At 40.1% G+C, this 20310-nt stretch overlaps 1 protein-coding gene across 2 annotated transcripts in view; it reads left to right on the top strand.

Annotated features, from left to right (window-relative positions):
* The first annotated feature begins 888 nt into the window (after positions 1 to 888).
* tyw1 (tRNA-yW synthesizing protein 1 homolog (S. cerevisiae)) overlaps positions 889 to 20310 on the top strand; it is a 221105-nt gene continuing 201683 nt past the window's right edge. For both annotated transcript variants that reach the window (XM_034168561.1, XM_034168560.1), the window contains exons 1-5: positions 889 to 1024; positions 12165 to 12292; positions 12430 to 12564; positions 13050 to 13151; positions 17046 to 17240. In XM_034168561.1, the coding sequence (XP_034024452.1) occupies positions 934 to 1024; positions 12165 to 12292; positions 12430 to 12564; positions 13050 to 13151; positions 17046 to 17240 (651 nt within the window). In that variant the 5' untranslated portion in view covers positions 889 to 933. The remainder of the gene's footprint in view (positions 1025 to 12164; positions 12293 to 12429; positions 12565 to 13049; positions 13152 to 17045; positions 17241 to 20310) is intronic.

Here is a 20310-nt window from a genome sequence, read left to right as displayed (position 1 = left end):
CAGAAACAAAAGTCCTCCCAGAAAACATACACAAATACACAGTAAAAACAAACAAACAAACAAACAAACAAACAAACAAACAAACAAAAAAACGTGATCAACAGTCACAATTTCACATTCACAAAAGGTGCAATAATTCTCTTCAAAACCAAATTGAAGTCTCAGAAATTCCTTGGAAGGATATATGTCATTAATCATTTTTGAAATGAGCTTCCTTTATTGTTGGAGAGATTGGAAATTTTATGTATTTACATCTTAACTTACTTCCTCTTTGGAAAAGTATTAAGAAATCAGATTTCTGTAAGATGATATGGGACACAATTCTCTGACAAACAAACAACGTATGAATGTGTTGGGCAAATTTAGATTAGTGATAGATTGTCCATGAGGCTTCATCTAAACATACATGCATGTTAGGTAAACTGGAAACTCTAAATTGACCTTAAAGGTCAACGTGACCTTCAAAGGTCAATTTAGACCTTCCCCAAGATCATACTTACAGTGGCCTGACAATATAATTAAATCTATGGATGTCCCAATTGGAACCCGATAAAGCAAGGTGTGTTTTTTCTGCTGCTGAGTTTATCACAGAGCCATAAAGCATGTTATAAAAGAATACAAAGTGACTAATTCACGTTAAATGCCAAACAAGTCTATTTTATTCACATAGTGCAACAGTGCTGTTTCATCATACGGTACTGCTACAGGAAAAACAAAAACCAACAAACCCTTGGTGCAAGTTTTAAAAGGACATAAATTGGGTTGTGTGACTCATAGTAAAACTGATCAAATAAAAAAGAGTGTACCTTTGTTTTAAAATTAGATTTGAGTAACATGGAGCTAAAAACTTCATTTCCCAGAATGCTCGGTGAGTACACGTGACACCAACATGGTTTCACGCATCAACACCGTACACTGAAGAGTTAACAAAAAATGAATTCTACTATGTTCGTCCCAAGCATACGGAGTTTGGTCGGGCTTATTTTGTTGTTCATGAATCATGCGTGTGCCTCGGATCCTGAAGGTGAGCGCGTTTGAAACCTGAACAGGAGTAGACATGAACAGAAAAGTATCTTGTAGCTCAAGTTGCTAACTGAAGCTAGTTCACCAAAAACAGGAGACATCGTTTTGTGCAAAGTAGTGAAAGTATCACCAGAAATACGTTGCATGGGTTATTTTATGTGCTATGAAATTATGTTCTGAAAGAATTTACAAACAAAAGATGGACATACCCAGGAAAAGCATTTCGAGCTGCGTACTAAACCATTACTTTTTTATTTGGTTGTTTCTAATTTCTCTTCGACGTCCTCATTCCAGGAGACTCACAAGGAGTTTCTCCATGTCAGATCACCCAGGTCACCTTTTGAATATCTTGATTCAGGATAGCCTGATGATTCAGAGCGTACAGACACAAGGAATGGACTGTCTATTACAGTTGGGTTCTCATCTGTTTCAAACTCCACACAGAAAGAACCAGGGCATTAGTGGAATCAAACCCCAGACCTTCCTGACGTGAGGCAAGAGTGAAGTCCCTAATGACCATTATCCCAAATCCCACCTTGCCAGATTCCCCTGTGAGGTGGGGGAGCAGAAGAATCCAAAGGTGCTCTCATACCACATTTGTAGAATACAATAGATGTTTATTGTCGCTACATTTCTGCAGTGAAATATTGGTGGCACTTTCCAAACAGCTATACACATACACACAGCAATAGCTTTAAAAAAACAATGAACAGCTTCACAGGATGGCAAGACCTTCTTAAAATACCAAAAAAAGGTGCTTAATAAATTTTTAAGTCGCATAATGTGGGTAGGATAGTTTTAGATATGTAAACAGACTATTATTTATTGCACATGTTGACATCCGTTACTGAATATCTGTGTTTGTGGGAGGGGTGGGGTGATGGAGGCTACAGCTCTGGTGAAAAAGTTGTTCCTTAGCCTGTTTGTCTGTGTCCTTATGGTGCGGTCCCTCTTTCCCTGTGGCAGAGGAGCAAACGGAATGTCCAGGGTGGCTGTTGTCCTTGCAGATGGCCCGTGCTTTCCTGTGCAAGCGCTCAACATAAACAGAGTTTAAATCCGGGAGCTCAGTTCCTGCAATCCTCTGTGATGTACCAAACTGTGCAGCCCTGGCAGAGGATGCTCTCGATGGTGCTTCTGTTGAAGTTCTTGAGTAGCTGTGGAGCCAGAACAGCCTGCTTCAGCTTCCTCAGGAAGAACATCCTCTGTTGTGGGTTGTGGGTGTGTAATGTCCATGTCAGATCCTTGGTGATGTAGGTACAAAAGAACCTAATTGAGGTCTATGATGACTATGATGATGACCTGCTTGGTTTTGGTAGTATTGAGGACCAGGTCGTTCTCTACACACCACCCTGTCGGTATTTGACCTCCTCCCTGTACCAGGTCTCGTTGTTGTCCCTGATAAAGCCTACCACTCAAGTGTTGTTGGCAAACTTTATTAGGGTGTTGGAGGAGTGATTAGTCCTGGGTGAAGAAAGTGAAGAGGGCCAGACTGAGCACACACCCCTGCAGTGTGCCTGTGTTCATGGTTATGGTGCCAGATGTCATGTCCCCATCCTGACATTCTGAGGTCTGTTGGTCAAGGAATCCATAATCCATGAACAGAGTGAGGTGGAGGCTCCAAGGTTGGTGAGTTTCTGGACCAGTTTCTGGGAGATTACAGTATGAAATGCACTGCTAACATCTGCAAAGAGCATATGTGTTTGGCTCCTCCAGGTGGGCCAGGGCTGTGTGAAGTGCAATGGAGAGAGCATCCTCTGTTGATCTGTTCACCCAGTATGCAAACTGATGACTGTCCAGGTCTGTGGGAAGGCTGTTTTTTATGTGCGCTAACAACTTCCTCTTAAAACACTTCATAATGGACAACTGGGCGATAATCATTAAGGGTTGTGACACACTGAGATGTTGGGCACAGGAACAACAGTAGTCCATTTGAGGGAGATGGGGACAGCAGCTTGTTCTAGGGAGAGGTTAAAGATGTCCGTGAACACCCCAGCCAGCTGGTCAGCGCAGGTCTTCAGTAGGCGGCCTGTCACCCCATTTTGTCCAACTGCTTTGGTGATGTTGATCTGTTTCAAGGTGGATCTCATCTGGTGCTGCTGGAGGACAAGTGTCAGCTCCTCCTGAGGCTGGATTGTTTCAGCAGGCTGGGCTTTTCCCTGCTGCTTCTCAAAGCATGCAAAGAAGACGGTCAGGGTGTCGGGAAGATCTCCCTCCTGACTGATCTGCATGGTGTTGTTTTATAGTCAGTCAGGGTTTTAATCCCTTGCCACACGCTGCAGGGGTGGTGGTACTCAAAGTGGCCCTGTATTTGCTGTTTGTACCTGCCCTTGGCTTGTCTGATGCCTTTTGCTAGGTTTTTCCGAGAAGCTTTGTATTCCAGTTGGTCCAGCTGAAATTTACGGAGGAATGGACTGGACCTGACTGGTGAATTGGGGATAGACAAGTGTGGAATGAGGTGATTGGTCTACTGCCACTGCGACCTGGACCCGGATAAGTGGCAGAATATGAATGAACAAATTACATTTTAAGAACATTTACTTTAAAACATATTGATGCCAAAGGCAAGGGGCCATAAAATACAAAATGTAATGAAATGGACAGGGCTGGTAAAAAAAGAAATCAACTTTTTTTGTAAAAAGGCATTTTTTTTGGGGGGGGGGGGGGGGGGGGGTCGATTTAAGTAGACTTTTATTGATTTAAATCAACTTTTTTTTTCATTTTTATTGATTTCACTCTTCTAAACGAGACTATACAAATAATATCATTAGTTATAATCTTTATTGATATGTTAAAACATAAAGGTGCACATACAACATGTACATGTTCCATTAATTAATGGTACTGATTTCATATTTTGGTGATGTTTTAAGTACTGATTTTGAAAAAAATAAATTTAGATTTTTTTTTTTTAAACACCGATAATCATGATTTTAATCAACTGATTTTTACTAGTCCTGGAAATGGAGCAAAATGGAGTGAAATGGGGACTGATAATTATGAAATGGGGTAAAATGTAATGAAATGGAGCAAAATCTTATGTACATGTAAATGGGTCCATTGTTGTGTCAGTGGCTTAAGTTTCATTTCTTGAACACCAGATGGCACACCCACCCAAGTATACAGTGAGGTAAATAAGTATTTGATCCACAGTCAATTTTGCAAGTTTTTCCACCTACAAGGAATGGAGAGGCCTGTAATTTTTGTCATAGCTACACTTCAACTGTGAGAGACAGAATCTATAAAAAAAGAAAAAAAAATCAGAAAATCACATTGTATGATTTTTAAATAATTAATTTGCATTTTATTGCATGAACTAAGTATTTGATACAATAGAAAAACACCTTAATATTTGGTACAGAAACCTTTATTTGTAATTACAGAGGTCAGATGTTTCATGTAGTTTTGACCAAGTTTGCACACTGCAGCAGGGATTTTGGTCCGCTCCTCCATACAGATCTTCTCCAGATCTTTCAGGTTTGGAGTTTCAGCGCCCTCCAAAGATTTTCTATTGAGTTCAGGTCTGGAGACTGGCTAGACCACTCCAGGATCTTGAAATGTTTCTTATGGAGCCACTCCTTAATTGCCCTGGCTGTGTGTTTTGGGTCATTATCATGCTGGAAGACCCAGCCATGACCCATCTTCAATGCTCTTACTGAAGGAAGGAGTTTGTTTGCCAAAATCTCACGATACATGACCCCATCCATCCTCCTTTCAATATGGTGCAGTCGTCCTGTCCCCTTTGCAGAAAAGTACCCCAAAAATGATGTTTCCACCCCCATGCTTCATGGTTGAGACAGTGTTCTTGGGGTTGTTCTCATCCTGGAGTTGATACCAACAAGCTCTATTTTGGTCTCATCTGACCACATGACCTTCTCCCATGCCTCCTCTGGATCGTCCAGATGGTCACTGGTGAACTTCAAACGGGCCTGGACATGTGCTGGCATGAGCAGGGGGACCTTGCTGCCCTGCAGGATTTTAAACAATGACGGCATCATGTGTTACTAATGTAATCTTTGCGACTATGGTCCCAGCTCTCTTCAGGTCATTGACCAGGTCCTCCCGTGTAGTTCGGGGCTTTCTCAGAATCATCCTTACCCCACGAGTCCAGATGCATGGAGCCCCAGACCGAGGAAGATCATCTTGCTTTTCGTCCATTTTCTAAGAATTGTGCCAACAGTTGCTGCCTTCTCACTAAACTGCTTGCCTGTTGTCCTGTAGTCCATCCCAGCCTTGTGCAGGTCTACAATTTTGTCCCTGGTGTCCTTAGACAGCTCTTTGGTCTTGGCTATGGTGGATAGGTTGAAGTGTGATTGATTGAGTGTGTGGAAAAGGGGTCTTTTATAAAAGTAACGTGTTCAAACAGGTGCAGTTAATACAGGTAAAGAGTGCAGAATAGGAGGGCTTCTTAAAGAACTAACAAGTCTGTTAGAGCCAGAATTCTTGCTGGTTGTTTGGTGATCAAATACTTATTTCATGCAATAAAATTCAAATGAATTATTTAAAAATCATACAATGTAATTTTCTGAATTTTTGTTTTAGATTCTGTCTCTCGCAGTTGACGTGTGCCTACGATAAAAATTACAGACCTCGCCATTCTTTGTAGATGGGAAAACTTGAAAAATCGACAGTGGATCAAATACTTATTTGCCTCACTGTATGTACTGGTTTGAGTAAGGAGGGCATTTCCGCATTTACAAAATGCCACAAAAACCACCAAAAAATAAATAAAAGTTCTTAATTTACTTATATTTGGAGTCACTCTGGGTAAATCGTCGCACCCCATTTTGCTCCGTTTTGTTGCATTTTACCCCATTTTGTTATTATCAGTCTCAATTTTGCTAAATTTTGCTCCATTTCATTACATTTTGTATTTTACTATAGCCGCAAAGGCAAATGTTAGTTACCAGTAATAAAAATCTCCACTCAGAACATTATGAAATTACTGGTGTTTGTTTGGTGATGTTTGGTAGGATTACTCAAAGTGGTTTACGGTGATCTCCACAAATGTTGGAATGATCTGTCAAGTTTGTCAAGAGGACAAACTGCATGTCTCTGCCCCCCCCCCCCCCCCCAATCTTGTATTATGACTTGCAACAGTTTTTGCTCTTCTGATATTTTTCAGAACTTTAATCCATTGATGCTGATTATATCTGTTAGTCGTACATTTTGTCTGGTAGATAATCACAAGGTGAAATTTTGTTTTATTTTTTGATAACGACTGACTTATGGACAGTGAAATATACATTTGCAGGAGCAGGAATGTTAATTTTCTGTATCATACAAAATTGGGTTACCAACATTCAATAATGTTGCAATGCAATATAGCAGGATTTTTTTTATAGGGATCTAACAGTTATCTTTAAAGTCAGAGGCATCAGGAGGAATGCAATTGAAAAAATTTAAAATGGAATTTGGAGCAGAGACTCAAAGTCCAGACATCTTACTCTGTATGTCAAGGCTCTAAGCTTTGGCAAAAGTCAGCCTTAGTTTAGATTTGAAGGAAATTCATTCAAGCATATACCTCTGCCAAGATCTAAAATGCCTTATCATGGAATGTTCTCATGAAAGTCAAGTCAACTCTAAAGGCTGTTTGTTCCATGATTCAAACTTTTTATTAAATGTGTATGGCCACTGGGCTTTTTAAGATTTCAGTCATGAAAATAGTTTTCTTTGGCACCATTTGGCATAATTTTATTCCTTAGCCTTTTAATAGGGGAGTCCTAATATGACATTGCCAGTATGATCAAAATTCATGCTGTCTGCAAAAAATTTATAATTATTCCTCCTGAAAGGAAAAATTTCAGCCTTGAACTGCATTCGGCAGTGACCCAAACAGTCTATTATAACGTCCATAGCTGCATCATAGATCTTGTGGGGGCTTCTCCTGCCTTGCTCAGGGAAGCACATGGCAGCAGAGTAGAGAAAGGCATGGTGACATCAGCTAGCTGCTCGCTCAAACAAAATAAACCAAGAAATGGCAGAAAATGCTCCAAAACAGCTTATTTCTCTATAAATCTAATATGTTTCTCATTTATTTAGTAAAAGTTAGTGAAAAATAAACACTTCTAAATCTAAAGGTGTTGTTTTTGAAACCAGATAACACCTCTGAAGTGATTTCAAGACATCATGGATGTTGGAGTGCACACACCCCATGTAAGCGTATTGTACAAAGTCAAAGGTAATTTCCGCTAATTTCAAAATCTGTCCCACACAGTCGCTGTTAAAAGGGAAATAAAGTATTCACTCTTGAGTTCTGGCCAAGTAAATATGTTCTCTTCATTAAAATGAGCTGTAATTTTGTAACGTGTTACAAAAATAAACCAACATTATAATGCTTGGATTTCAGTAGAAACTAAATTTTGCCAGTCTTGTGAAATTTGAAAGGACGTAAGGATTTAACTGTCCAAGAGCTTTTATTGAATTTAATAGTAGTCATGCCAGGCCATTTTCAACAATTTCACCAGTTTTCAGTCAACATTCCCTGTCTTGCAATCCTAGTACTTTTTGCTGAGAGACACCCCTATATTCGATGAGAAAGCTCAGTACTGTACCACTTTAAAATAATGTGGGATAAGTGAGTCCCTTCATCTTCTCCCTTATATTTCACCACAGCAGATTTAAGGTGGATCTGCTTGTTGATATGCCACACGTTTTACACTGGATGCCCTTCCTGGTGCAACTCCACATTACATGGAAAATGGGCAGGGAACCTTCTCCACTGGGATTAAGTGCACTTAACTGCATTACCGCCACCCCTGCCTGAAATGAATGTAGGATAATGATAATAAATACGCAAGAAGTGGTGCTCAAGTCAGTCAAAACTTAAAATGCGGTGTTTCTGGTGGTCACTTATCTCAAATTCCTGTCATCAGATTTTAATAAAATATAATAATTGTGTTGGGGTTTAGCTGTATTAGCACTTTTCTGACCATTATTCCGCAGTGTTTCATGTCAACTTCATTGTGTTTCATGTACGGAGGCACTACCACAAAAATTGTGTTGCTGTTCCACTAATTGTTACCCTGGCCTCCCATTGCCAATTTCTGACCCAATTCCAGCAGTGAGTGTTTGTCTTTTGGGGCTGCCCCTGTTTTGTTCAGGGTCACCACAGCATTATTATAGTGCAGATCGGCATTGGGATTTGGCACAAGTTTTACACCAAATACTATTCTTGACTCTGCACCAGTTTTACCTGTAGAAACAAACACGGGTCTTTCTAAGAGGTCTCCCATACAAATACTAACTAGGACCCACTCTGCTTTAAGATCTGATTGGATCAGGCACACATAGAGGAGGCTGGCTGCTGGCCCGATTTGTTGCAGTAGTAGTCATAGTTTGTATGCTGTTGGATACACCTCACAGCCAGTTAGTGCAGACTGCTCCTGAATGCAGGTACAAAACATGGCACATGTGCTTGTAGGCATACACATGTACCTCTACTCCATGCAGTCTATGAGATTTATGTTGCAAAGGAAATTCAAATAGAGGCTTCTGCTCTGAGAATGTTGGGTCCAAAAACATCGGCAGTTAACATCACAACATCCCTCAGGTAACTCTGTGATTATTGTGGAGCAGAAATATCACATTGTTTGGTAATTAATCAGTTTGACAGAAGGAATTAAGACTCATCACAGATGCACACAGAGTTGACATGCAGCAAACTGAACTGCACACTGGGTATGACACACAGATAGAGGCAGGCAGGAACCAAATCACTGACGCTTCAGGTGATTTAAGACCCATTATTCTAAAGGCACCTTGACACTTGCATGAATTTGATCCCCGCACTGGCATACAGTCTTGCGTTGCGTGCCAATGAGCAAACTCATCCTAAACTGTTGTAAACTGTGCACAGCTGCGTGCCAGTGCACAAAGAAAATTTTGAAATGTTCATAGTTTCTGACACACATTAATTTCGTGGCCCTTGTGCGCACTAGACGTGAACATTGCGCCGCCTATTTGAAAACACTGCAGTGTCAATGCATGTCAGTCCGTGTCATTGCGCTCAGTGCATCTGAACCTAAAATTAGATTATGAAGAGATGTTACATCTATAATAAACATCTATCTGACTCATAAGCAAAATGCAACTCTATCACCAATCCATCACAGTACTCATATATATTTTCTAAATAATTACCTTTTAGACAAGATTCTAAATGCGTTCTCCCCCACATGACACGCATGAGACAACCTGTAGCTGTAGATAATTTCTCTGTGTCTCTGGGAGCGATGAAAGATGATTCATCAGCTAAGTTCTGAGAGCATATGGATTCTTAGTGCACTTAGTGCACTAAGTTAGCACTAAGAATCCATATTTTTGGTTCCAGCTCATGCAATGTTGACTTAATGTGTTGTTGTCTTTTCCCTTTGGACTCTTTATCAGGTAAAACCAGACGTGAAGGCTTCATCTTGTACTGTACGAATCAGTTATCAGTGTTTCTGAAAGTTTAGCTGAAAGTGTTAAATGTAAAATTAATCAGATTTATAATTTAAGAAGTTTTCAACAAAAATCTCTGTGCTGTGGAATAAAATATTAAAAAAATATAAAATGTTCAGACAAATTAAAAAACAAGTCAAAATGTCAATTTTCCACAGTGTTACATGTGTAGTTGTCATTGTTTGTTTTGCGTTGTGAGCAGTGGTGGGCACAGTTCCGCTAATCCGCTAATTATCGAGGATAATGTTTTCATTATCGGATTAGCTTTTCAGATAACTTCAGATAACTAATTATCTTCCGATAGGTTTTGGTCCGATAATTTTTAGACCGCTAATGTTTGTGGTAAACAAAACTGAATAGCTACAAACACTTATAAAATTTAAAATCAGTTGAGCACCGACCTGTTAAATGTTTTGTAGCAGATGTGTAGTTCTACCCTGCATAAACAGAGGAGAACTGGTTCCAGAAGAAACCACTCCATCCTCTGCAGACAAAGGAGAACTGGTCACAAAAAAGAAAAAAATAATGTCTTTTGACCCCATACTGATTCGCTGGCAATATCACCCAAGTCACCCAGAGTCATACAGGTTTAACTTATGGTTAAAATTTTAATCAAACTAATTTCGGACAAGTTATTTACATTGTCACGTCTGAGGTTTATAAAGTGAAAATATCAGATATATGTTTTAGTTTTAAAGTAATGTGCTAATTTTGAAGGTTTTAGTGTGGAGATGCTGTGACCAGCAGCAGTGCATTATGGGTATCTCAGTACATTCATGACAGAAGAAATGCATTTGAGACAGTCTGATCAGGCTCCACACGGACAACAGCACTCAGCAACTCTTTGTATATTGTGCCTAAAACTCTCGTGAATATATTCTCTGAGTTTATAGACGTTGTTATTGCATTTGTGTTTGCGTTTATTAAATTCCACGCATCTTAAACGTAGCAGACATGGATTATTTGGAATTTTGTTTTGGTGAGTCTCTACTGCCATCTACTGGCCAGTAGTGTTCATGGCAGTATTCAAACTGAAGCTGGGATGATATTTTCTCATTGTACATTCAAAAACCACACGTCGGACTTGTGTTTCCAGAAGCAAAACATAAACAGAAGCTTTTTTATTCAAACTTAATTTACAAAAACTCTCGATGGGAGACATCAAAGTTAAAAAACATTGAGACACTGTACAATATTTTCAGTCACTATACTCGGCTACAGCTCAAACTGTACGACAAAACCACACAATGTAAAAGTTCAGAGCACACGATTTATGTTCTCACACACATTGTACGTTCAAAAACCACACGTCAGACTCGTGTTTCCAGAAGCAAAACGTAAACAGAAGCTTTTTTTTTCAAACTATATTTACATTTCTTATTTTTACAAAAACTCTCAATGGGAGACATCAAAGTAAAAAAAAAAAATTACAAGACTTTACTGGAGTTGAAGAAAATGGGGGAGAAACAGAAGCTGCTCTCCCAAAGAGATGATCACTGTTTATGCTCTCTCTGGTGTTTGCACATGCACAGTGCGAGAGGTTGGACGCTTGTAGCGCTTCAGCAGTGGGATACCCTCAGGACGGCCGACCAGAATATCAAACAGGTTTGATTTTCATCCGACCATACAATTGCCCATCAGGAGGTGGTCGTGAGAGGTTAAATGCAGCTCGTTACTCCATGTATACTACATGATGCAGGACGCGCGATTAACCTGAAACTCGGCGCGATCGAAAAAATTCTCGCACGAGTGAAAAATCGGCTGAAAAAGGGCCAAAACCCGCACAGTGTTAGCCCAGCTTAAGTACTGCACGTCTGGCACCAGTAGATCATGGCAGTGTTCTGTTTATTTTGACACCGGTTATATCAGGCGGTTATCTAATTACAACTTGGCTTTTTTTTTTGAAAATGCCTTTTTTTCACAAATAAAAAATGGCATATTTTACAAAAGCACATTTATCTGTAAACACCAACACACAACACACCTCACATTAACATGTTGGTGTTTACATAGAATGAATGAGTCAACCAATCAGTGTTAGCGGAGGCACATACCCATAATCCTTTGCCATCTGTCTGTGGTTGTTACGAAACTTCAGAATTACTGCATTATTCAACATTAAAAGATATGTTATATTGTAACTTTGTACAAATGATAGAATTGACATTAATGGAGTTAATCTATCAGTATTCATTTTATTTATACACCAAACAATAAGTCAGCACTGCTTTATTTTCCAAGACCTCTGCCTGACTTCAGCGTTGTTATTGAGTAGAGAGTTGAGCTTTGCTGCTCCTCTCAACTGCTTTGCTGTTGGAAGCTACGTTGTAAACAGGAGCTTTCAGCAGTGTGCAGGGTGCTCAAAGACAAAAGTGCTGACTCATTTTTTGGGTCTGTGGTCGCTTTTGATACTCCCAGAAGCGATCGTGGTGTTAAAACTCAAAATCAGCTTGTTAGTAGTTGCAAGTGTACTGGAGACAATACTGGAATTTATCGGTTATTGGTTATCTGTAGCTTCTGATAAATTTTTGGGTGGCTTATCGGTTTAGCTTTATAAAAGATAACTTTTCAGTTAGCTGATTATCTGTTATAGAAGCAAATTTTTTTGGTTATCTGTGCCCACCACTGGTTGTGAGTAACTGTTGTTCGGAGATGTTGTGCTGGCACAGGTTGTTAACTTGTGTAACTTCATGTGTGTCCAGTCTCTCAGGATGCCCGCAGTCCCAGCCGGAGCTTTTTCACCGTGGTCTGGAACAACAGGCTGTACTTATATTCGGCTGCTGCAGTTGTTTTGGGGATCTGGTTTTCACTGAAGATGGCACTGAGGAAGGTGAGTTCTCACTCGTGCACACTGATCTGACCGGAGCTTTCCTGTATGTTCAAGCAACATCATCACTATGCTTCTGAATGTTGAAGCACTTTGTCCTGGTATCAAAAGTTCTACTTTTGTCCTTGTGTGTTTGATAGCAAAGTTTGGCTGGTAGAAGCAGCTTGATGGTCAACAGTGCTGTGAAGAAGAACCATGAGCGCTCTTTGAAAGAAAATGAGGTCCATGTGGGAGGAGTTAAAATCTTTTACGGCTCACAGACTGGAACAGCAAAAGTATGAATATTGACTTTAATCTTACATACCCTTACAGGCCAATGTGCTGTAATGTAGACGTGTTGATTTGTCACATAGTGGATTGAGACAAAATGGACATCTTTTATTTGCTCTAGATCATCAAATGTGAATCAGTCTTTCACTATAAATTGTCTCTCTTTGGTTTACACTCAGTTACAGAAGTCACTTTTGGGCTGCAGGAAATTGTTCAGATTTTTCACAGTACTTTGTAACTAAATAATTTGCCACAAACTAATTGCCAGTGGCAGTTATCATCCGTTACAGTTGTAGAACTCTTTCACATAGAGCCATTTTCTAATATTTTGTTTCCATTATGTGTAAGTGGGGTTGAACATCATTGGCAACACCAACACTGACTTCTGCCTTCAAAAAAGTTTAATCAACACCTGTCTGTTGGAATGGTTTTTGCTGGTTATTTCAATTTGAGGCACAGTGGTAGCTCATACACACTTTTAATGTTACAGGGCTTTGCAAAAGACCTCTCAGAAGAGGTGAAGGCTTTGGGTATATCAGCTGAGGTGATTGACATGAAAGACTACGACCCAGACGACCAACTTGCTGATGAGGTAAAACGAATAAAACAGTGTGACATTTTCTTGATGTAATGTCACACCACAGGCCAAGCAAGCAGCAACTGGCAGTGTCAGGGTTTCACTTTGTTTGGTTATCTGTTTTTTTTTTTTCTCTGGTCTGTCTGTTATTTTTCTTATTCATGGGTTTTTCTGCTTTGGTCTGTCTTTCTCTATCTCGTCTGTCTCTTGGTTCTTGGTGGTGGGTGTCTCCCTCTCTCTGGCCACACCCTTGTTCTGGTGCATTGCAGTCACACCTGTTCTTGATTTACTGCTAATCACCTGGGGTTATAAGATCACTTGGTGTGTTAATTCTTCGCCAGATTGTTGTGCCTTATGCCACATTCCAGCTCTGTACCTGCATTCTAAAGTCCTGCCTCCCTGTGTGTTCCTGACCTCCAGCCTGTTGCAACGATCATGCCTTTAGCCTGATGATTTTTGTACTGCTGCTTTTTCTGGACTGCCTACTTGTGTACCAACCTCTGCAGTCCACCCAAGTAAAGCCTTTTTACAACCTGAGCTGTTTGTTTGAACTGTGCATTTGTGTCCAACAATTCTTGACCATCCAGCCTGATAGGCAGATATATTTGAAGATTATTCACACTGTTAGGTCTGTTGTGTTGCAACTTAAATACAATTTCCTAGGCTTTTTACAAAGCCTAGCTATATACCCTGTAAAATACACTATGCGAATAGTGGCAGATAATATTAATCCAGTCCCTTCAGGTTTTTAACATAACTCAAAAACAATAAATGCTCTCATCTTGTAAATCACTAAATTAAAAGGGAATATAATGAGGACTAACATTTTACAATTTGGTGAAAATTGATGGACCAGATCAATCCAAATAGCATCTTTGTTTTGCCAATGTAATATCCTAGAGCTGTGTCTGTCATCTCTTGGATGGTTTGTTTATTCTAGATTGATGATGGATTAGGAGCAGGTGAGGTTTTCACTGATAGTTTCTGCACAGAAATGTAGTCAGTCAGAGAAATAAATATTAATTTCTGATTGTTTCACAGCAGTTACAAAACTCAATGCTGCCGAAACATTTTGTATAAGAGAAAGTGAGTTGGAGGGATGGTTGAGTAAGATATGGAGTGAATGGGGTCTGTGAGAGACACACCATTTCCGCTCATAAGCATCCTAAATCCGAGAACGAAACCATCCTTTTCATTTTGTTAGACAGTTATTTTAAAACTCATAACAGGGTCACAAGTCCACACAAGGCCACCACTACTTGTTGGGCTGTGTTTTCAATTAGGCTCATTGACAGTATCTGTTATATCAGATGCCTTTGTAAAAACTGAAATTCTGTGTGCAAACACATCCTGAGTGCACACATATCCCATACAGAAGTAAGTGGTTTGCTTAAAGTAATGAAACAGTATTTGTAGTGTTCCTGTGTCAGTTGTTTTGACAGACGACACCATGATTGTGAGATTATGGATTTATGAGTCGGATGAATCATAACACAGAATTTCCCCTGTCGTTTCTGAGCGAAAACTCCAACGCGGCAGACCACACATTCACATTGTTTTGTCTGAACTAGAGCTCCTAATTTCTGACTTTACATGTCATCAGTGCAGCATATATGGTGTAGTAGTGTCATTTGATTACCCAACAGTGTGTCATGGGGACTTGTTGCAGTTTTTACCTACTTTTATGGTTTAAAATGACATTTTTTTTAAAATCCCAGAACAAAGAAATGTTTGAATATCTTTGTGATACAAGATTGTCAATCCTTTATTGGAATACTATGGAACAAAATTATAGTGGTGACAAGGAAAATCCTTTTTATCACTCAAACTGTGAAAAATTTGTTTTTTAGTTAAATATTATTATATTATATTATATTAGTTAAATATTCATTCTGATAGGGTTTATGTCAACAAAGTTGCTGTATTTATACTCCATTCATGAAATAATGTTTATTCAATACAAAAATTGAGGATTGTTCAGCCTTAAGTGTGGTAGGATCTTTGTGCTCAGTGCTTCCATATAAAGCCACCCATACCTTATATTATGATGCAATATGAACACGTGTTAAAAGTAGCATCACATAGTAATGCATGCTGAATTGCAACGTGTGTGGAGAACCTTCATTACGAATGTGCATCTTGATGAGGTGAGACTGCAGTGCAGCAGTTTGAGCATATTCAAAACGTACCTGATGTGTTCAGGACTGTATGTCCCATACTACATCATAACATGCATTGTGTGGTGTTAATTCTTCTTATTATAAGCAAAGAGATCGAGAGGGGTGCAGACGCATACACACAGGCACACTGAAGCAGCCAAAAAACCAAACACAATGAGACACTCAGCTGTGGCTAAAGTCACTTAACTTGTATAAAGGCTTTGTGTGAGGCAGAGATGCATGTTTCCATTGTTGCAACCTAAAAGAAAAGTAGGAGTAGCTTTGGAAAAGGTGATGCATATTTGAGTCTGAGCATACAAAATCTATTGTGTGCTAAACTAATGTATTTCTGTATTTGTAATTATCCACATAAACACCCAGTAATACCATCCATCACATAGGGTGTTACGTTTTATGTCAATTCCCTGTGCTTGGCAATTTTACACAGTGTAGATGCAGATCATGTGGACATAACCCAATCAAATGTAAGAAGTAATTGTACTTTATGCACACACAATAGAATTATTAGTGGCTTTGTTGCACATTTATTTCTGTCTCACTAAAGCTCTGCTTCAACTACTTCCACCACAGATCTGATAACCTCTTAGGAACCAAGCAGTGAGGCAAACAAGGAAACAGGAGTTCATTCATTTATTTTTCTAAAAGTCCTTTCAGCTGCTCCCTTTTTTCATTCTGGGCCGCAACAACAGATCCAAGGTGTATCTGCATGTTGATTTGGTACAAGGATTATGCCGGATGCCCTTCCTGTCGCAACTCCTTTTTACATGGGGAATGGGCAGGGGTGGGGTTTGAACTGGAACTTTCCACTATGAAAACAAGCACACTTAACCGCTTGGCCACCACCCCTGCAATTTTTCTATACCCACTTATTCCAATTAAGGGACATGGGGGAGCTGGAGCCTACCACAGTGATCACTGGGCAAGAGTTAAGGTACAGTATACTGTGGATAGGATGCCACTTTACCACAAGGCCACACATAAGCAAAGTAACACATTCACACCTACGGTCAGTTTTATTTTTCCAGTTCACCTAATATCTTTCGAGGTGGGAGGAAGCCGGAGCATGTGGAGGGAACCCATGCAAACATAGTGGGAACATACAAATTCTACACAGAAAGGACCAACCGAGAAACGATCCCTGGACTTTCTTGCTGTGATGCAATAGTGCTAACCACTAAACCACCATTCTCCCCTGGAAACAGGAGTATTGTTTATTATTATTGTATTATTTCGTAAATAGGGTTTTTATTTACACTAGAATGTCAAAACATGTCAAACTGAGGGTAGAGTGGGGCGGGGGGTAAGTAGTTGGGTAGACCTTGGTTCAATTCCCTTTGACAAACCACCTTTTTTGCATTGTCTCAGTCCACCCACCTGTAAATGGTTACCAGCCTTGGCTGGGCAAGTAAGCTGCATCAGACTGTCCGTCCAGGGGACGCTGTAGACTCTCATCTGCTTCATGCTATGGAATCAGGAGCTAAACTATGGCAGCAATGGGCCTCTGGTTCTGTGTAGGGCTTACGGAAGCTATGAAAGGCCAAGAGTGTGCAGGTTTTCATGGAGCATGTGAATTCACTGATAAGCTGCACTCCTCAACTTAATCAGTTCATCTGCTAAGGTGATCAGTGGTCCATGACAGGTTGTACCCTGTTGGCCCTGCAGTGTATACAGTTGACCTGCTCTACAGCATTGCTTTGACTTTTTTCTGTCTGTGCTCTGTTTCATGTAGTGTGCCAACAAGTCGGTGTGTGTGTTTCTTTTGGCCACCTACACTGATGGACAGCCCACAGAGAACGCTGAGTGGTTCTGCAAATGGCTGGAGGAGGCATCCACTGACTTCCGATATGGGAAAACCTACCTTAAAGGCCTGAGATATGCAGTGTTTGGTCTTGGAAACTCTGCCTATGTTGGCCACTACAATACAGTGAGACACTTTTTATCCTAAACTCTATTTATCATTTCAGTACTCTGTTCTTCCTGCTCAAATTATAGTTTACAATTTGCTAAAAATTTTACCAATGTTATCAAGTGTGTGTACATGGACACACTTAAATAAGATAGTATGGAACCTTAATCCCCTTGTGGAAACTCTGTTTTATTTTAAAATGTTCTGTACTTAATTATAGAAGCTAAAAAGTAGATATCCTTAAAATTCCTCACACTGCTGTTTTATTCCCATTCACCTTACATTTTAGAGTTACTATTCCAGGACAAGACAATGTTCTGACCAAATTTCATAAAAACTTGTTCAATAATTTATCAGTAATTTTGATTTAAAACCTGCATGCTCATCAGGCACATTGGTCATAACATAAGCGTCTTGACGGGGTGACACCAATTTTTCATGTACTCTTGATAAATGGTAGGAACTGCTGCAATACCGATAGTACAATTGAAGTCTGGGACCATGCGCTGGAGCTTTGTGTCACCACTCTACAGAACTGCTCTGAGTTCTGAATAACAGCCACCGGGTGGAGCTGAAGTTCATCCAGTATTTGTCACAGCTAGATGATACAGTACATGGGTGTCCTCTTGGCCTTTTCCAGTTGTAGAGGTCCTAAGCACAGAGGTAGCTGCTATGCTAGTTCACATTCAGAAAAACCTCAAGACTTGGAGATAGTATCATTGCTGATGTTCCTTCACAAGCAGGTAGCATGCCTCATCTGAATCTCTGTAAGTAAGCCCTCATTTGACAGAGCCATTTCAGCAGTACCCAAGGATTCTCCAGCAAGACCTAGTACCAAAGAAATACAGTTGTCACATAAGACTGGAAGCACCAGAACCCTAAAGAACTAGGATGCACTCGTTGGTTGACGTTTTGAGTATGAAACCTGCTTTGGTCACTGAACTGTATTCTGTACACTCAATGAGAATGACCTTTGGTAGTATTGTGTTGGTACTTGCAATGTACCTTGTGTGCAATCCCAGGAAGTCGTCAAGATCTGATGGAAGAACAACTCCCACATTCCATTCCAGTTGTTCATTTTGTCTATGTTTGCAAGTGATCCACCCATATTGCATTCCAACTCCAATGAAATGGTCTCATTTTGAAGTCTGGTCCCTCCACTGGCTGAAGGCCTGAAGGGAGATTGTGTCATGGCGATTTCCATCCATCTGTCTGTCTGTCTGTCTGTCTATAAGCATTCTGAAATGAACTCCTCTCACATTTTTAGGAGGAATTTCATGAACCTTAGTACAAGTCCTTGTTGTAGGTTGGTAATATGCATATTACCATATCATTCGAGTTTGGCCCATTTTACCGGCGTTATGGTCCTTGATTACCAAATGTACACTCTGTGAGTTTCACGAGTGGGTGCTTGTATTCTGAAATCAAATCCTCTCATTTTAGGAGGAATTTTGTGAAACTTGGTACAAGTCGTTGTTACAGGTTGGTAATACGTATATCATCATATTGTATAAGGCGCAACATAGGAAATTCCTTTTCATTTATATTTTTAGTGCAGAATCTGAATCAATGGGTTAACTTTGAAAAGTATATTTATTATTCTATCCCGTGATTCATTAGCAAGAATTGTTTCTCTTGATTTATGAAAGAAATTCTTCTCTAAAATTAGCTCATTTTACAGTTTTTGATATAAGTGCAAATAGCTGATGTGTGTTGACAAAACAAATGTTATCAGATACCTTGAGATGTAATTAGGATGTACCAAAGCAGTATTAGCCAGCGGGGGATAATGTGCGTTCTGAACACTCCTGTTACATGTGGTACACTGAGCAGACCGTAGTGTGAGATTTCTACTCAGTCATTAAAGAAGCTTCACGTCTGTGCTTCAGGTTCACAAACATGGCACGTCTACTCTGCAGTTCTGCAGGATTCTTCAGCATATTCCCACGAGAGCACGATTGAGCTCCTTAACTTTAGCTACACCAGTGTTGGAGTTTCATGTCCATTGGCGACATTCTGGAAGCTGGAACCTGGATTCAGCAACTCGTAGCCCACACCTTTTGGGGAGTCTCGGAGCACTGAGCCATTTTCATCATTGTTGCCAGTATAGTCCTCATAGTCCTCAACCCAGTCAATGCCTGTGGCTGCATTGAAATCACCCTTGAACAGAGGAGTGTCACCTCCAGGAGACTCGTCAATCACAGAGTGAAACTGAGACAACAGATAGTACACCCAAAACATAATTATTTTTTCCTCTGCTACTAGAGACAGGAACATAAGTATTTGGACAGTGCCACAAGTTTTATAATTTGGTTCTGTGCACCATCACAATGGAGTTTAAAGTAAAAGATCAAGATGTGTTGTAATGTAGATTTCTAGCTTGAGTTCAAGGAGTTGTATAAAAATATCACATTAACCATTCAGGAATTAAGGCAATTCCTGTACATATTTAAAATGTAAAGGTGAGAGTATGGAGCTTTTGAGACTTACTTATCTTCACAGTGACATCTATGTCTTTTTGCTCAAGACACACTTGGGAAGAGTGTATGCAGTTCTTAGGGTCCTGGTGCTTCATAGTTTACTGTACAGTTGTAACTTGGACACAAACCAGTGACGTAAGGCGACAACTAAATGTCTTTGGTACTCGGATACTTGGGTACCACTGTTAAGTCTAAGCAGTTATTTGGGGAGACTAAGATGTGGGGTATCACTTGCATTCTGATTGAACATCAGGTCAGGCATTTGGCCACTGTGGTGCATTTCTCTGACCATGATCCAGCAAGGTGGTACTTAGTGTTGAGAACCCCAGCAAGTGGAGAAAGCCAGGGAGATGCCCACATCCCATGTGGCTGTGCCAGATACATGGTTTGTTTTGAGAGGTGGCAATGGACCAGTTGTCTGGATGTCTGCCTTGGTGGTTGCCATCCAGGACACAAGGCAATTCTGTTGTGTGGTGGATGCAGCAATGTGCAGCATCAGACAAATTTTCCTTGACCTGACCTGTGCACCTAGTGCCTCCATTTCCATAGTCCATAGGTGGACAAACTAAATATATGGATTATTTATGATAAAAAATAATCACTTTTAC

This window comes from Thalassophryne amazonica, chromosome 4, assembly GCF_902500255.1.
Source record: "Thalassophryne amazonica chromosome 4, fThaAma1.1, whole genome shotgun sequence".
NCBI lineage: Eukaryota > Metazoa > Chordata > Actinopteri > Batrachoidiformes > Batrachoididae > Thalassophryne > Thalassophryne amazonica.
The sequence above is the reverse complement of the archived record's forward strand: the minus strand, read 5'-3'. Positions and strand labels throughout refer to the sequence as shown.